Source organism: Rissa tridactyla, chromosome 9 (assembly GCF_028500815.1).
Source record: "Rissa tridactyla isolate bRisTri1 chromosome 9, bRisTri1.patW.cur.20221130, whole genome shotgun sequence".
In the NCBI taxonomy this organism is placed as follows: Eukaryota; Metazoa; Chordata; class Aves; order Charadriiformes; family Laridae; genus Rissa; species Rissa tridactyla.
The window spans coordinates 48,247,701-48,262,328 of NC_071474.1; the positions used below are offsets into that span (position 1 = coordinate 48,247,701).

The window sequence follows — 14,628 nt, forward strand, 5'->3', positions numbered from 1 at the left end:
CATCAGCATGGTTCCCTTGGTACTACAGTGGCAGGCCATACCTTCTGCCGCCCAGAGGTCTCAGCAAGTACTTTCCAAGCATTTCTGAATGCTGCAAAATCATGTGTGAGTGTGTCCTGAGGTGTTAAAAGCATCTGTCAGTCCAAGGAATTTTGACAGGAGTGCTTTCTCCTGTCCCTAATGTTTTCCTTCTGTGACAGTCCCGGGTGAAAGGCCTTTAGCTGGGATCCTGTAAGCTAGAATGGGATTTGTACACATGATTCCCACCAGATCTGGTACCAGGGCAGTTTGGAATAGCTCTGGCCAAACAACATCTCCTGCTCCCTGCCTGATGGTTCCTGTCCAGGGAATGGATGTCTGCCTGTCCCAGCATGTTTTTTTGTCCAGTGCCTTAAGCACAGATCTTTATTTTAGGTTTTCGGACTTAACCAACCATACTGAGAAGGGACAAGAACCCCCTGACCATGATGTCCACCCAGAGCCCCCCAGGCCGAAGGAGCATACGGAACATGAGCCCAGCATGACTAGGTAAGGATCATTACCCACCCTGCCTTTTCCTGTTGGATGAGAGCTAATTCCTTGTGTGTCTTCCCCCACATACATATGCTGATAAAATCTTCTCCCAGGCTCCCTTTCTGTGCCTGATTCTAGTGCTGCTTCTACTGGGTGAACCTTTTACCGTGGTTTTATATGAAAGCCTGGGAGAAAACATAAACATTCTCATTAGCTGGAGGCATCAAACACTGTCCAGCTGGACTGATGAGTTGCTGCCTGAACCTTAAATTTGGAAGCAGAGACTGCCTCTAGAGACACGTGCGAATAAGTAACCTAATCTGGCGTGGGGTAACACCTCCGTGGCAACGCTGGGTCTCATTTCTGAACTTACCCAGCCAGCGTCAGGTCTCAGGCTGGACTCTGGCCACCCTGGCACAGGAGCGTTTTCCTTCCCATTGACCTGTGGCTCCACTGGGTTTGGGGTGGCTGGCTTGGTGACTTCAGCCTGCCTCGTGCAAAACAGTGCCGGGCTAAGTGTCCAAATGGAAGGACTTTGTGGACCGATTTCTTTGCTTTTGTCTGTATTTTCCCCCTGAATTTGAAGGGTTGAGGCTCTTGGTCAAATTGGGCTTCTTCACGCATGTGTTTCAGTGAGGAATGAATCTTCAGATCAACTTGTAAACCAGACTGCTCTTCTCCTCCAGGTCCACACCACGCTCCAAGGACAGCAGTAGTGGGAACATGGACATTAACAAGGGGCTGTCACCCTGTGTGCAGAGTGAAGAAGTTATCTCAAGAAGGCAAGAGAAATAACGGGTTTGCTTTTTCTGCTGAGAGAACACAAGGAATTTACTGCAGGTGGTTCTGGAGAAGGGACTGAGGACGCTGTGTTTGGGGTTAGGAGTCGCCAAGCTGGGCTTTCTTCATGAGTGCATGGAGATACATAGCGAGTGGTGGGGCCGCCGGGTGTGTGGTCAGTGAGGACCGTGGAGGAGGGAGCTCAGGAAGCGGCGCTGGGAAGAGCAGCAGGGAGAGAGTAATGGTGTCAGTGTCCTGTCCTTCTGAGGAATGGATCCATCCTGGATGTACCACAAATACTCCAAATTGTAGTTCTTTATCGCGCAGGGAGGCAGAAAGAGCTGTTCCCAGTCCGCAGGGGCGTGAGTGGAACTTAGACTGCTGAAGGAAAAAGTTACAGAGAGAACAAAACTTCCCCTTTCTCTCCGGTCCCCAGCAAAGTGACCAAGATGGATAAAACTCCATCTGTTGCCCACTCCATGCCTCCCCCAGTCCACAGACTTCCTTTGGCTAAGCCCTCAAACTTACCGAGTTACCGAGAGAAATGCAGAGTCCTGATCCGAGAGTTTTGGTGCTTCCAGGTGCAGTGACTTTGGCTCAGGCTTACCGAGGGAGCAGTCACGAGTCCTTCTGCAGCATCGCTCCACTGAAGGACTTGGGAGTTACCTCCTGCACTTTTCAGTAAATTGATTGTGATTCTGAGCTCCTGGACAAACATGTCTTCTTTAGGCACTTACAACATCCCACCCTGAGTAGGAATCTATACCTCAGTGACCATAAGTGTTTTGCCAGAAGTAAGAGTTTAAGGTATCTAAGGAATTGAAAAGGAATCAAAATAAATTGATCTTGCTTTCGCTCGGGTGACTGTACCAATCGTTTTCTGGCTTGCCCCCTCGCTGAACTTGCAGGGATCGAATTAATGCTGGCAAAGGGAAGCCCTCAACCAGTAGCAAGTAAAGTGTAAGGGCTGCCTCCTCTTTCATCGATCTTAATGTTTCAGGGTAGGATCTTTGAAAGCATTTTGAGAATGAATTTCTTAGGGTCTAATTAAATGCAGTTTGGATGCAGCAATCCAGGACAGTTTCAGATTTTCTACAGGGTATCAGCATTCCCAGAGGGTTTGGTGTGCACAAACACACAAGACCAGATAGAAAAAGCGAACAAACTTTTCCCTAGGTTATCGTAGGCAGGTGTAAATCCCGGGTGGCTCTGCAGTGGGTTTATCTAGTGGATACACTCCTGAGATGGTCCCCAAATGAGGCCAACTCATGCCCTTAGCTCTCTGAAACGTAACACAGAGGTACTGGATAACTCATAATGCTCATAACTAAATGACCAGAGTTAAAATGTCAAGTTTGGAAACAGTAAACATGTAACCAATGCTCACCAGGAGCTTTCTTTCAGCATTATTTTTGAAGAGGTCTGTGTGTTTCCTCTGGGTCTTTTTCACATTGCTGTGGATTATCTGGCGTATTCCCATGCAGGGATATTGTACTTTTCTTGAGGCAGGAGATTCACCAGGTGTTGCATCTACATCCTGCAGTCACTCTATGCGCAGTGGCACTTCTTCAGACTATAATAGTCTTCTGTCTTGGTAGGTCCAGCTCTCTACCCAGAGGAAGCAGCATCACTGCTCCAGAGACCCAACGTGCACATGAAGCTGACCCGTGCCGGGAAAGGTATGGAGCCAGAGGACAGGCATGTCCTTACTGCTGTCTCGCACGTCTTGTGTTCTGCCGCTGCCCTGTTCAAAGGGCAATGCTCATTTCTTGGCTACTGAATTCAGAAACCAACGTAATCATGATACTACTGCATTTACTCGCTGCAGTGGGCAGGTTTAGGCCCAAGTGCTAAAGCTGCTAACAGGCTTTTTCCTCCCTGACCAGGATCACTGCAGCTTATGAAGAACAAACCCAGCCCACCACAGATGGTCACCGGGAGAGCCCAGGAGACTGGAGACACAATGATCCTAACCCAGTGGCAGCCAGGTACAGTGGGACATCCCTTTGTATCCCCCATTGATGGCTCTCAAATCCTCAGCCTTTGCCATTCCTGCTTCTTGACACAAACTGGCTGAAGTCCTGGACCTATGTAAGTTTGCCCAGTGTAGGCTAATCAAACGATACCGATGAAAGGAATATTAGGTTTAGGATTCCACCCACAAATGGCTGTTCGTATTTCATTTCACTTATCCAATTAACTTGGACAACGGCTGAATCTTGCAGCATTTCAGTGTGCTGGACATTTGGTGCACGTAGGTGAAGGGAGGTAGTACCGACCTCTGCCATTCCCCCTGACCTCAGGAACCTATTGCCAGCACGCTGTCCCAGGCTTTCCTTATTGTCAGTAGAAAGAGGTGTGATCCAGCCTCGGCAAATTCTGAACGCTTGTGTGAGCTGGTCATAGCAAATGCAGTCATTGGCTTTATTGGCTTTCTTTAGCAGGTCTAACTTCAGCTCAAAAGAGAGCGCTCTCAGTGCGTATGAGACCCAGCATCCCATGCCACTGTACACAGACCGCCAGCCTTTCAACACCAGCGTGTCAGCACCCAGTCACAGGATACCGTCCTACGTAGACAGCCAAGTATTCAGCACCAGAAGGTAATGGTTTGGGGATGGGATGCAGAGATGGGGGAAGCTGCTGGCACGGAAATATTTGACAGAAATTCTGGTCCAGGTTGTATGATCACTGTGTCAAGAACTGAGAACAGGATTTTTTTCCCAGACGGAGCAACAACATTGCCAGGTCTCACAACACACGTAACAAGATCATTTTTGGACCTGAAGGGCTGAAGAAGGGATTCGGGAGACCTCAGCTGATAATTGCTCAGTAACGCTGGAGAGTTCTGGGCAGGTTGTGTTCAGACCACCTACACGGTGCCTGGAAACCTGACAGATGCGTAGAGCTTCTGTGCTTCTCCTCTGTAACTGCAGAAATGATGATTCAGGACCAGTCTGTTTTTTTATTTCTCATGATTCTCAATGACATAAGAGACAAGTCATACACTTACAACTACTATGTGTGTGTATATATATAGACATTCACGTGATCTGAATGTAGCCTTCACCTCTTTTGGCATTTTTCAGAAAGTTGGTGTCACAAAGCTCTCCTTGGCTTTTGGAGGCATTTGCAGACTAGGACCAGAAAAAATGGGACAGACCTTTATTGTACTTCACAGCCTGTTATCACCCCCCGGCACTGGGTGATGCGGACGTGTCTCTGCAGTGCAAGAAACTCGCGCTTCGTTCCTGGCCTTGGGTTTATACCATAGACCAAATGCACATCTTGCCCAGAGCAGGGGTTTTCTCATCTTAGGATGAGCTTAGCCTGTCCCTCTTTCTCTCTTTAATGCAGCATTGATTTGCAGTGTTTTTCAGCATTGTTTAACATTAAGTTATACAGTTGCCTGAAGCTTTAATCAGGATCAAAGCACTGATATACAATATAAACATAATCTGCGCCCTGGGGCACTTGCAAGAAAAGAATGACCATAAGCTATAAGCTCATTTTCTCTGTCGAAAGAGCCTGAGCTCTGCCCACAGGTTAAAGCCATTCCAATAATGAGTTCTGTCTTGGAAAAGTGAAAATGTGTGGGTCTGACGCCCGGATGGGCCAGCTAGTCAGCAGTTCACACGTGCAGATGGTGCAGAGCTGGTTTTGGTGAGCGTTGGGAAGGGAAACAATATTGAAGATATATCGATTTATGAACTGCTTCGGCTTTACTCTCAAGTGTTGCATTTTGAGTCTGCTTTCCTGGCCTCAGTGCTTTGTATGCACGCTGCAGCACCAGCACGGGTGAAATGGGTGAAAAGGGAGAATGCATCATGATAGTGACTGCTGAGAAGAAATATTAGTTAGCCAATGTGGGGACTCCTGGTCCAATGTAATCAGGGCTTTGTGCTTCCTTGCCAGACATACCTCGGATTACGAAGGGACAGTTTATGATGGGAGAAGCAGCCCTAGGAACAGCGGATACGACAGCACTAGTGCCAGGGGGCACTATGAATTCAACCCCACAGCCGGACGGTAAGAAGTCAAAAGGAATCCAGACTTGTTAACCCAAAGAACACCCCACAGCTACATTTATTCAGTATCTGGAGTGTCCTGAACCACTTCTTACTAATTCCCTGTGCAGTGAGGTGCTGTTTGCGTGGATGGCTGTGGTGTGTGGGTGATTTTGATGCTAAGCAGGGAAACATTTAGCCAAGAGCCTCACCGCTTGTGAGAATCCCTCACGTGCTCAAGTTCAGTGCTTGAGATTGTATCACTTCCTTTCGTAGCCACGGCTCCCTTCCCAGAGATACCACCATGTCCATTTCCCAGAGAAGCCACAGGGTGCCGTTCTACATGGACAGCTTAAACTATAACAGCACCAGGTAAATGGGTAGTCTTGACGGTTGTGAGGGAAGCCTCCACAAAACTGCCGTGGAAGAAAAGCTAGGAAGCAAAGCCAAGAGCTAAAAGAGAGACGAATGGTTTCCAGGGCATGGATGTGTGATCTAGAGGCACAGAACTACACTTAAACCATTCCTAGCAAAAGCTACCCAGCATAGGGTCTGTGATACATCCATCTCTGGGCTCTGGGGATTTTTCATCATGTGGGGTGCCAGAACAGAGTGACAGGAGAATGAAGGGCTGGTTCCTGGCTACCCTCCCTTGACCAGAAATCGGCCTTTGCAGAGGCTACAGAAGGAAAGAGATTTAAAAGCAAAGAGAGATGTCAAGAGAGAGGATCGCTATCTCCAGAACGTCAATGATCAAATGACTGAAGTGGTCCCAGAACAAGGCTGTTGGAACGGGTGGGAGGTATCCGATATGGAATACCATTACCCTGGGCTTTCTGTGCCCCTTCGTGGCAATGTCAGTCCATCCACGTGTGGTCTGACACTGTACGGAGGCACCAGCGTAGGTCTGAGTGTTGGATCTGTAAAGGGGAGTGTGTTGCGGGTGTGAACAGGAGGCACAAGATCCTTGGGTAGCCTAGGGCTGGCTCCCGGCAGGATCAGCTTCATCCCTGCCAGGCAAACGTAACAGGCCTCGTTGCTGAGCAGATACCCAGCACTGTATTCCACAGACATTTTAGCAGCTGTAGTTTTGTCGCCTTCTCCCTTCTGTGGCTTTAGAAATTATTGAGTTGGGGATAGTTATGTTGGACACTGGCCAATATGTCTCTCCTGCAGTATGCTGTGTGCCGTTTCTCTCCATAGCTGCTCCCATTCAGGCTACACGATTCACTTCTGGTCTGTACTTATTTGAAGATCTTATTTGACCTTTTCTCCCATGGCCCTGTAAATGAGACTTTTCCAAATCACTTCTCCAGGGAAGCAGTACTTTTATTTGGGAGATGTGAAAAGAGAAGGGAACCTTTTTGGTGTGTGATAAAGATGAATTAATCTGTAAGGTTAAGGGCCTTAATATCGCACCCTCTGAAACTACCCTCCTAACAGTAGTGGTAGCTCTTTTCTTGGCCGCCAGCTCAGATCATGTCATGACTCATGTTTCCAGTGCCCACAGACTTTTCTCTCTCTCACCAGGCTTCTCTCAAATTCGAGTGAGAGGCTCTGCAGTCCGATGGCCACCTTACCGCACAACAGCCCAGCCGCCGCTGGGTACCTGCCTGACTCCAGCACTGCCGGGTAAAGAGCAAGGGGTGGTCCTGGTCCTCCTGCTGGGATGCAGGTTTTGCACACAGCCATCCTGTTTGGTGAAGACAAGCCAGACTTTGCTGCTTGCCATCTGGGCCACGGAACACTTCTCAGCCACTTCTGGCTAAGAGCACAGACACTGCCATTGTGGCCAGAGCCACCCATAAGAGAGAGACTGGCTGGGTACTTTTCTCCAGGTCCCCTCTTTTAGACACCAGGACGTAGCGCACTGTATTAGTTGTGTCTTTTCGCTTTAGTGCGGCAAAATCATGAATCCTCTATAACACATTGTAGCTGGAAGGACACGATGGAGCTCTTCATGCCATACACACTCATCACAGGTGTGGAGCTCTTGGAGGACTCTGCCTTGTCATCTCTCATGAGCAAGTGAGCAGTCTACAGCAAGTCTATCAGATGTCAGTGGGGCTGACACAGGACCCTGATCTCTCATGTATTGCAGAAAAGAGCGTCCCATCACAGTGCAGCTGTCAACTCAGAGCCGTGTTCTGGGATTTGTGGTTTCCACAGGCTCCACCTCAGAGGTGAAAATGGCTGCACAGTTTCACACAATTTAGAGAGGGGCTTTGAAGTGCTGAGAGGTCAGCATCGGCTTTCATGGGCAATACCTGGGTCCTCCTGGCCTTGCTACAGACTGCTTATCACAACCCCTGCCTAAGTAGGACACTCTCATCTGAAACATTTGACGTGGGAAGTGTCTATGCTAAGTTAAAAAAAAAAAAAGCTTTTCTTTTGTTTCCTTAGCTGTGACATGGCTCATTTTGCTCATATAAGAAGAGAGGATTAATCCTAGCTTATAGGCATCCACGAAAATGCACCATGGAGAAAGAGCCTGATTAGTTCATTTCATGGCTCTGTGAAGAGAGCCGGTGGGCACAGCGTCTCCCCTCGCTCTGTGACAGAGCTGTAGACAGACAGACAGATGGGGGCATGTCATTTGGAAATCAGAATTTTAAAGAGGGAGGAATGGGCAAGAAAGGTCAGCTCTGTAAGCAAAAGCATCCCCAAAACAAACCAGTAGCGATTTATAACGGATGAAAACGCTGGAGATATTCCAGTGACAAAACAGTCACTGTAAGTAGTGCTGTGCCAGTAGGGTTTTAATGGTAATGGGCACAACCACAAGCTCGCTAAATACTTGTTGTGTGCATAATCCTGACACGATTTGAAAAAAGACTTATCCTTGCAAAACAGGGGATAACTGGATGAAAGAGTTACATTATCCATCCCATTCTTTTTAATTAACTCGATTTGTTTTGGTGGGTTAATTAGAGGGGTATTTTGGGTGTTATTTAGCAACAATGCTTGATATTCAGTATTTATTGAAGAACAACAGCATCTCACTCTGTGCCTTTCCATGCACGCGTTGCGTGTCCAAGTGCACACATGTGGTCCCTTGCGCTGTCTCTCATTAGCTCCAGCCTTTTCTAATGCAAATGCTTCTCATTCTGTTTCCATCCGTTCCCAGAAAAGGGGTCCTCTTTGTGAAGGAGTACGTGAACAGCAGCGAGCTGTCAGCCTCCCCCCGCTATGGCAGGTATGAGGAGAGTCCAGAGACAGTCATGTGTCTACATACGTGTGTGAAGCAACAGCGTATGGCTTTGCCAGCTAACGCGCACCAAGCAGGGTCCGGAGCTGGAAGAGTTAGCACTGCGTCAGTGGGGCACTGTATCTCGGCTAATTAGCCCTGGGGGGATTATTACATTGGGTGGGCAGAGAGTTTTGCTAAGACAGCAGCGCTGCTTTGGGGACCCAGACGCATATCCCTGCAACTCACTGGGCTGTCTGGTCCCGTTGCAGTGTCAGGGGACCCCTGTGCCACAGCCCCCAGCGAAGGGGAAAACTCCCCCTCTGAGCAGGTTGGCCTCTAAAATAAGTGACGGGATGAAAACACTACCCCGCGGTTTTTGAGGCTGCATATTTGGCCCTGTCAGGCTTCGCCGTGCATTTGCACGTGTAAATGATTGGAATTGGTGAGGAAAATGCGAAGGTCGAAGGTTCTCACTCAAAAAAGTTATTTATGAGTTAGGAAAAGGTAAACCGTGCCATTTTCAAGCTTAAATCTTCAGTCTTTTGTATTCTGCTCAAAGGTAACTAAGTAAAAGCTACTCTGGATTGACACCAGTGTGACCGAGAGCAGAATTTGCCCCTACGTACATCGTGCTTACATTGCTGTGGCAGCTAGTTAAACCCAGCTTGGTGCCTCCCTGCTGGCATTTATCCTCCCGCAGTGCTGTGTGGCATTACTGCGGGAGCTGCTTACAGACTCCATAAGTCTCTAGTCTTTTCTATAGGTCGGCAAAGCAGCTGTCAGCAAGCAAAGATAAGCGTATTGCTGCAGCGTCTAAAACACAGGCAAACAGAAGGCAGAGAGGGAACACTCAGCTAGGTGAGACTAAGGATGTGTTCTGTGCCTTTTCCTGCGTAATAGCTCAGGATTTGGGAGTTTAGTAAGCAGTGAGAATAGCTGCTATTTATAGGGTCCATATGTAAACATCAGGACCCCAGTGAGGCCAGAGAAGTTGTACTGAGGAGCGTATTGGAGGCAGGATTTCACAGGCTGCCTCTCCGGCAGCCGGCGCAGGATTTTGCCGATCTCATCTAGCAGCCTGCGGAAAATACCTCGGTCCGCACAGTCTAGGTGACAGCCTGTGTGTATCCCAGCTCCAGACGGGCTGGAGGACATGCTGCGGGCCCATGGGCAGCAGAGCTGAGGCAGCTGTGGCCCCCACTGCCAGGGGAGCCCTTGCTCCCCCTCCTCCTCTCCTGCTCCCCCTCTTTTTATCCCCGCTCCCAGCCCACCCCATCTTGCCTTTTCTGCCACTTTAAGGAGATGACCTGACTGACAAGAGGGGTCTGATGGCTGTGGAGGAGTAAGGGGGTGGGAGCATGTGGTTGGGAACATACTGGAGGAGGGAGAGAGCAAGAGGGAGCAGTATCTTTCCCTTCTCTTTGGCAAGGTTGTTAGGTCTTCTCAGCCCCTTCCTGAGCTGCATTTGACAAACCCTCATGTGGGACTAAGCTCCTGACACCCCCTGCTCCTCCTGGCACAGAGGGCAGAGGGTGGGAGAGCCTGCAGGGCAGGGCTGCTGTGTGCCCGTGCCACCTCCCTCGGCCTCAGGCTTGAAGGGCCCCCGTTTCAGGGTATGTGCCCTGGTTTCCCAGCCATGCTGCCCACATCCTGCCGCTCCCGGTGGGGACAGCAGCAGCCAAACACATTTTTCAGTGCTCAGAAGTTATGTGCCAGCCTTTGCTGTCTCTGCTTGCCCTTGGAAGTGCCTACTCCTTGCAAACCTTCACTGCCAGGCTGAGCTCAGAGTGGGCTCTGGATCTGCCTCGAGGCACAGTGATTGTGGTGTGGGGCAGGGAGCAGGATCCTGTCACCCCTGTGGAGGATCTGGAGCATGAATACAGCAGAGATGGAGATACTGCAGCTGACAGCCCTGCTCTGTCAATCAGGGCAGCCCTCTCTATTAGCGAAATGCCTTTTCAGAGCTGGTTAGGAAGGACTAACCCTCTCCCCCAGCAACCGGCAGCTGGGATGTTGCAGTTAAGGCTTTATGCTAATGATTAATGATTCCAGGTGAAATGCTTTTCCCATATATCACTATCAAGTGGTGATATTTCCTTCTGTCTCCAGTGGCAGCCTTGTGGATTTGACCGATTTGGAGAGAGCAACCTACAGCCACCACAGCTACCTGTCCGGCGCTCCCCTGCAGAGGTAGGACAGTTCGGGGCTGCCTTGGGGGTTTCAGCAAACTGTTACACAGAAATTACTTTAAGGTTTTGCTTTTCTGGGATATTGATACGTGTTTGGTGAAACAGCAGCATGAAGTGTAAATGGTCTTTGGAAAATATAGTGGTGTTGACTTGAAGATCTGTACTGCCCTGCTGCTGTGGTCTCTGCACCCCTGGGATAACACATGTCCCTTGGTACTGTCACTAGACACAGTCAAACACATGCGGAAGCAGGTACCTGGTGCAGAGCGGTGCTGGTGTGAGGTAAGAAGCCCCTGGTACCAGTGCTGGGACTGGAACCGGCTTGTGTTACAGAGGAATTCACTCTCCTCTTCCTTCACAGGTCCATCGAACCTGTTTGCAGTTACTGCAGCCGTGAGATCCGAGACTGCCCTAAGATCATAATAGAGCATCTCAACATCTGCTGCCACGAATACTGTTTCAGGGTAAAAAACCCCTTAACTACTGCCTGCCTTCTGTGTGCTGCTGGGAAATGGAGTGGTGGGAGGAGGAATCTTGGTGCAAATTCTGTCCTTAGACTTTGAGTAATGTATATAGTGTGTGCCAAATGCTTGCATCCACACTGGGACAAAAGAAGTCATGCAGTCACAGGTGTTGGTTTTGTCCCTAAAAGTTTTTCAGCTCCTCAAACAAATGCATATTAGAAGAAGAAGAATTCTTTATTGTCATCTGATAGAACAGCAGCACCCTCATTCTTCGTGTCCCTGTTCTTGTGGTAGACTTGCTGCTTTGTGGCCTTTGTGCCCCCATGCAGGTCATGCTGAATCTCTCCGACCTTGCGAAGTTTACGAGTCAGGTCTGTGGAAATGGAGAGTGTGGGAGGAGGAAGCCTGTGGCGGCATTTGTCTGTTGTAGAAAAGTTTAGCCTCAAAGATGCTTTGGCATCCTCACACCTGTGTAACATGATACAGAGACTGTTCGTTTCCCGGCCCCGTCCATGCTGTCCCTACTGCACAGTGCTCTGGTTACTGTCCAACCACCTTGTTTTCCCTTCGGCAGTGTGGAATTTGCCACAAAGCAATGGGAGATCTTCTGGATAAAATATTCATCCACCGGGACATTGTCCACTGTGACAAATGCTACGAGAAACTCTTCTAGGTGAGTGCCCCTTTGAGGTGTCAGCATATATGGCTGGATGAGAGTTTACTCATGGAGTTTACTGAATGAAGAACGTTTAACCCTCGCATTTACAGAGTGACCCATCCAGGGGTTTTCCTGTGGCTTTTTAGTGGGAAGCAGTGACCCTTGTTGCAGAATTAGCTAGAAACATGCTAGAGCTGGTCCCGGGGGTCATGATTAGAGCCACAAGCTCTGGCCATAATGTGATAAACAGGCTGTGTTAGCTTCACGTGGGGGAGACAAGCGGAGGGCTGGCTTGAGTGATGAGAGAGATGTCCCTTAGAGGTTGAGAGTCTCCTCTGAAGGTAATTAAAGAGTTCCTCCTCCTGTCCTGGGCTAACCTGCTGCAGGGGGCTGGGGGCTGTGCGCAGCCGTAACGTTCCTCCAGCAAGGAGGCAGCATGTCAGTGGCAGGTGCTGTTATTGCTTTATGTAAAGATCCTTTGAGGTGAAAACCACGGGGAAAACTAGGGAGTTGTACACTCTGTCAACAGATCAACAAGGACGTAGGTTGGATGTGGTTTTGTTCTGTCTGATTACCTGGATGGGGTAGGAGTCGCCACAGTGGCAACCAGAAGCCCCGCCACTGCACTGAGATTATAAAAAGGGACCTTCTTTCCTCATGGCAGAGAGAAGGAGGGAAAGAGGCACCTGCCTCGCTGTGTACGCAGCTGCTTTGTTTGCCTCTTAATGCAGTGTGCCTGGCTCGCCTGTTTCGTCCCGTTCCTGCACGTTCATCTGCTCCACTGACCTCTGTAGTGCAGTGTTTTGTGCTCCTCTGTTCACCTTCTCTTTATTTGCTTGCAGGGTTTTGCAAAGCTGGAGAAGGGGGCCAGCGGCAAGTCCTCAGCAGCACGTATCGGAATATACCTAGCAGTTCCTGACTGGCTAAGATAGCAGAATTCCTGCTCCCTCCTTTCCTCGAGTTATTTTCCCTCTCACTGCCTCATCACAATGAATGAGTTTAACATCTGCTAGTTTATGCTGTCAGCTGCATACAAGACAAGTGCCAATGTTAACGAGATAAGGCAGTGTCGTCGACAAAAGATAAGTGGGCTGATTTTCCGAAGGTGCTGAGCCCCTCTGCCTGTCTTTAACTTCATTAAGATTCCAGAGTGCTCCCTGTGCTGGAAATCAGGCAGAGCTCCTTAGGTCTATCTAAGCTAATTGCAAGAAACCTTTTCTGATTTTTTTTTTTCCCCCCTCTTTAATTTCTGCAATCAGGCTGCAGCTTCGTGCGTGTGAGCTGGCACAAAGCAAGCAGATAGGAGAAGAGTTAAACACTAAATTTGGATTCTTGGGAGGGTCTGAATGTAGTTCTTAGCAAAAGCCCATTTCTGCTTCTCTCACCCCCAAATTCTGCCTAGAAATAGCTTCTGCCTGATTTCCATTTGCTTTCCGTGGGCTTTCAGGAGCACTTGCAGACTCACTTTACTCTAATTGTGTGTCAGCTTTAATTTCCCTTTCCTGTCTACTCCCTAGTGGATTGCTGCAGCAGCGTGTGTCTCTGCTGTCTGTTTGGGAAGATAACACTCTCTTTCACCTGGTAGTTTAACTTGGCCTCTGATGGTAGGTGTCTCGTGGCCATACAAAATGTGCCAGAGAACAGGTATCTCAATTGCCTCTCCTGACAAGGAACGCTGCTTGACTGAAATCTGAATTTCCCCCCACCTCGCCAAGGCTTCCCATAATTCCTCTTATTGCTGTAAATTATTTACATCACAAATGCTTACTCGCAAAATTGAACTTCTAGCAGATGCTGTACTTGCTAAAAGTCAGAAGCGCATAATTTTAGCCCTTAATTCAGATGCTGAAATGTTGAGAAACCTGGATACCGAAACCTGGAAGTCAGCCTTTATGCCTTAAAAGTACAGCTCTGAATGTGTCCAGAGAGTTATTGTTTTCTCTTTGAAAGCATTAAAAATGTCTGCAGAGCACCCAAGTCAGGTCTGTTGCAGCTCTTACACGGAAATAGGTGATGGCAAAAGCTCTAATGCAGACTATTGTTAGCGAGGTAATTCCTCATGCGCTTAGTGGTGGAAGCTGGCATGCACGCTAACGCTTGGCAAGTTAGTGTTTTACAGCACAAGTGCTATTTAGCTCTTTTTAGGCCACTGTACCAGTTATTTAACCAAACTAGAGGTATGGCCTCAGAAGCAACTCCATGAGGGGAACTCCAGGTGAGAGCAGTAACAGCTCCGCTACTGGCAAGCTTCAGGGTGAGACCTTGGAGCTGTGCCTGCGACAGGGGCTGGGGCAGCGCCATGGTGAGGTACAGCTGGGGGACCACCAGCCCCCTGAACACCCAGGAGTCACGAAGGCGTGGTTTTCAAAAATGGCTACTGATTTTGGCTGCCTACACTTCTAAGTTGTCAAGATGTTGAAGAGACATTACTTTCTGAACAGAAGAGGGTCACAGAGCATCTCGTCTCCCCAAATTGATGATTTCTGAAAACCACAGCCAGCAGTTCCTTACTGGTACCTGTGCCCGCGATGGGGAGCGACTGGTACAGCAGCTGTTACGCGTCTCACGATGCCATGGTGGAAGGGGGATTGTTTAAAATACCGAAACAGATGGGCCTGTAACTATGGGGACACTTTGAGAAGATGATCTGCAGAAATAAGTTATTCACTGATTCCAGAGTTCCTGATGGGTACGCGGCCTTACGACGGACAAATCCTGTTCCCCGTATGTTTTGCGCCACCTCTCCTCACCACTGCCTTTCCCCATAGCAATTGTTTCACCTCAGTATACGGCTCTAATAAACAGTCCTAGCTCATGCGCAGCTTCCTCA

The 14,628-nt window shown here is 48.9% G+C and overlaps 1 protein-coding gene across 15 annotated transcripts in view; it reads left to right on the forward strand.

Annotated features, from left to right (window-relative positions):
* ZNF185 (zinc finger protein 185 with LIM domain) overlaps positions 1–14,613 on the forward strand; it is a 49,511-nt gene extending 34,898 nt beyond the window's left edge. For 9 of the 15 annotated variants that reach the window (XM_054215512.1, XM_054215513.1, XM_054215520.1 and 6 more), the window contains 13 exons: positions 415–528; positions 1,200–1,295; positions 2,892–2,972; positions 3,180–3,281; positions 3,735–3,893; positions 5,206–5,319; positions 5,574–5,669; positions 6,828–6,929; positions 8,425–8,493; positions 10,597–10,677; positions 11,038–11,140; positions 11,715–11,813; positions 12,641–14,613. In XM_054215512.1, the coding sequence (XP_054071487.1) occupies positions 415–528; positions 1,200–1,295; positions 2,892–2,972; positions 3,180–3,281; positions 3,735–3,893; positions 5,206–5,319; positions 5,574–5,669; positions 6,828–6,929; positions 8,425–8,493; positions 10,597–10,677; positions 11,038–11,140; positions 11,715–11,813 (1,216 nt within the window). In that variant the 3' untranslated portion in view covers positions 12,641–14,613. Of the gene's footprint in view, positions 1–414; positions 529–1,199; positions 1,296–2,891; positions 2,973–3,179; positions 3,282–3,734; positions 3,894–5,205; positions 5,320–5,573; positions 5,670–6,827; positions 7,046–8,424; positions 8,494–10,596; positions 10,678–11,037; positions 11,141–11,714; positions 11,814–12,640 lie in introns of those variants that run through there. The other 6 variants (XM_054215515.1, XM_054215516.1, XM_054215522.1 and 3 more) reach the window with 6 other exon arrangements.
* Positions 14,614–14,628: the final 15 nt, after the last annotated feature.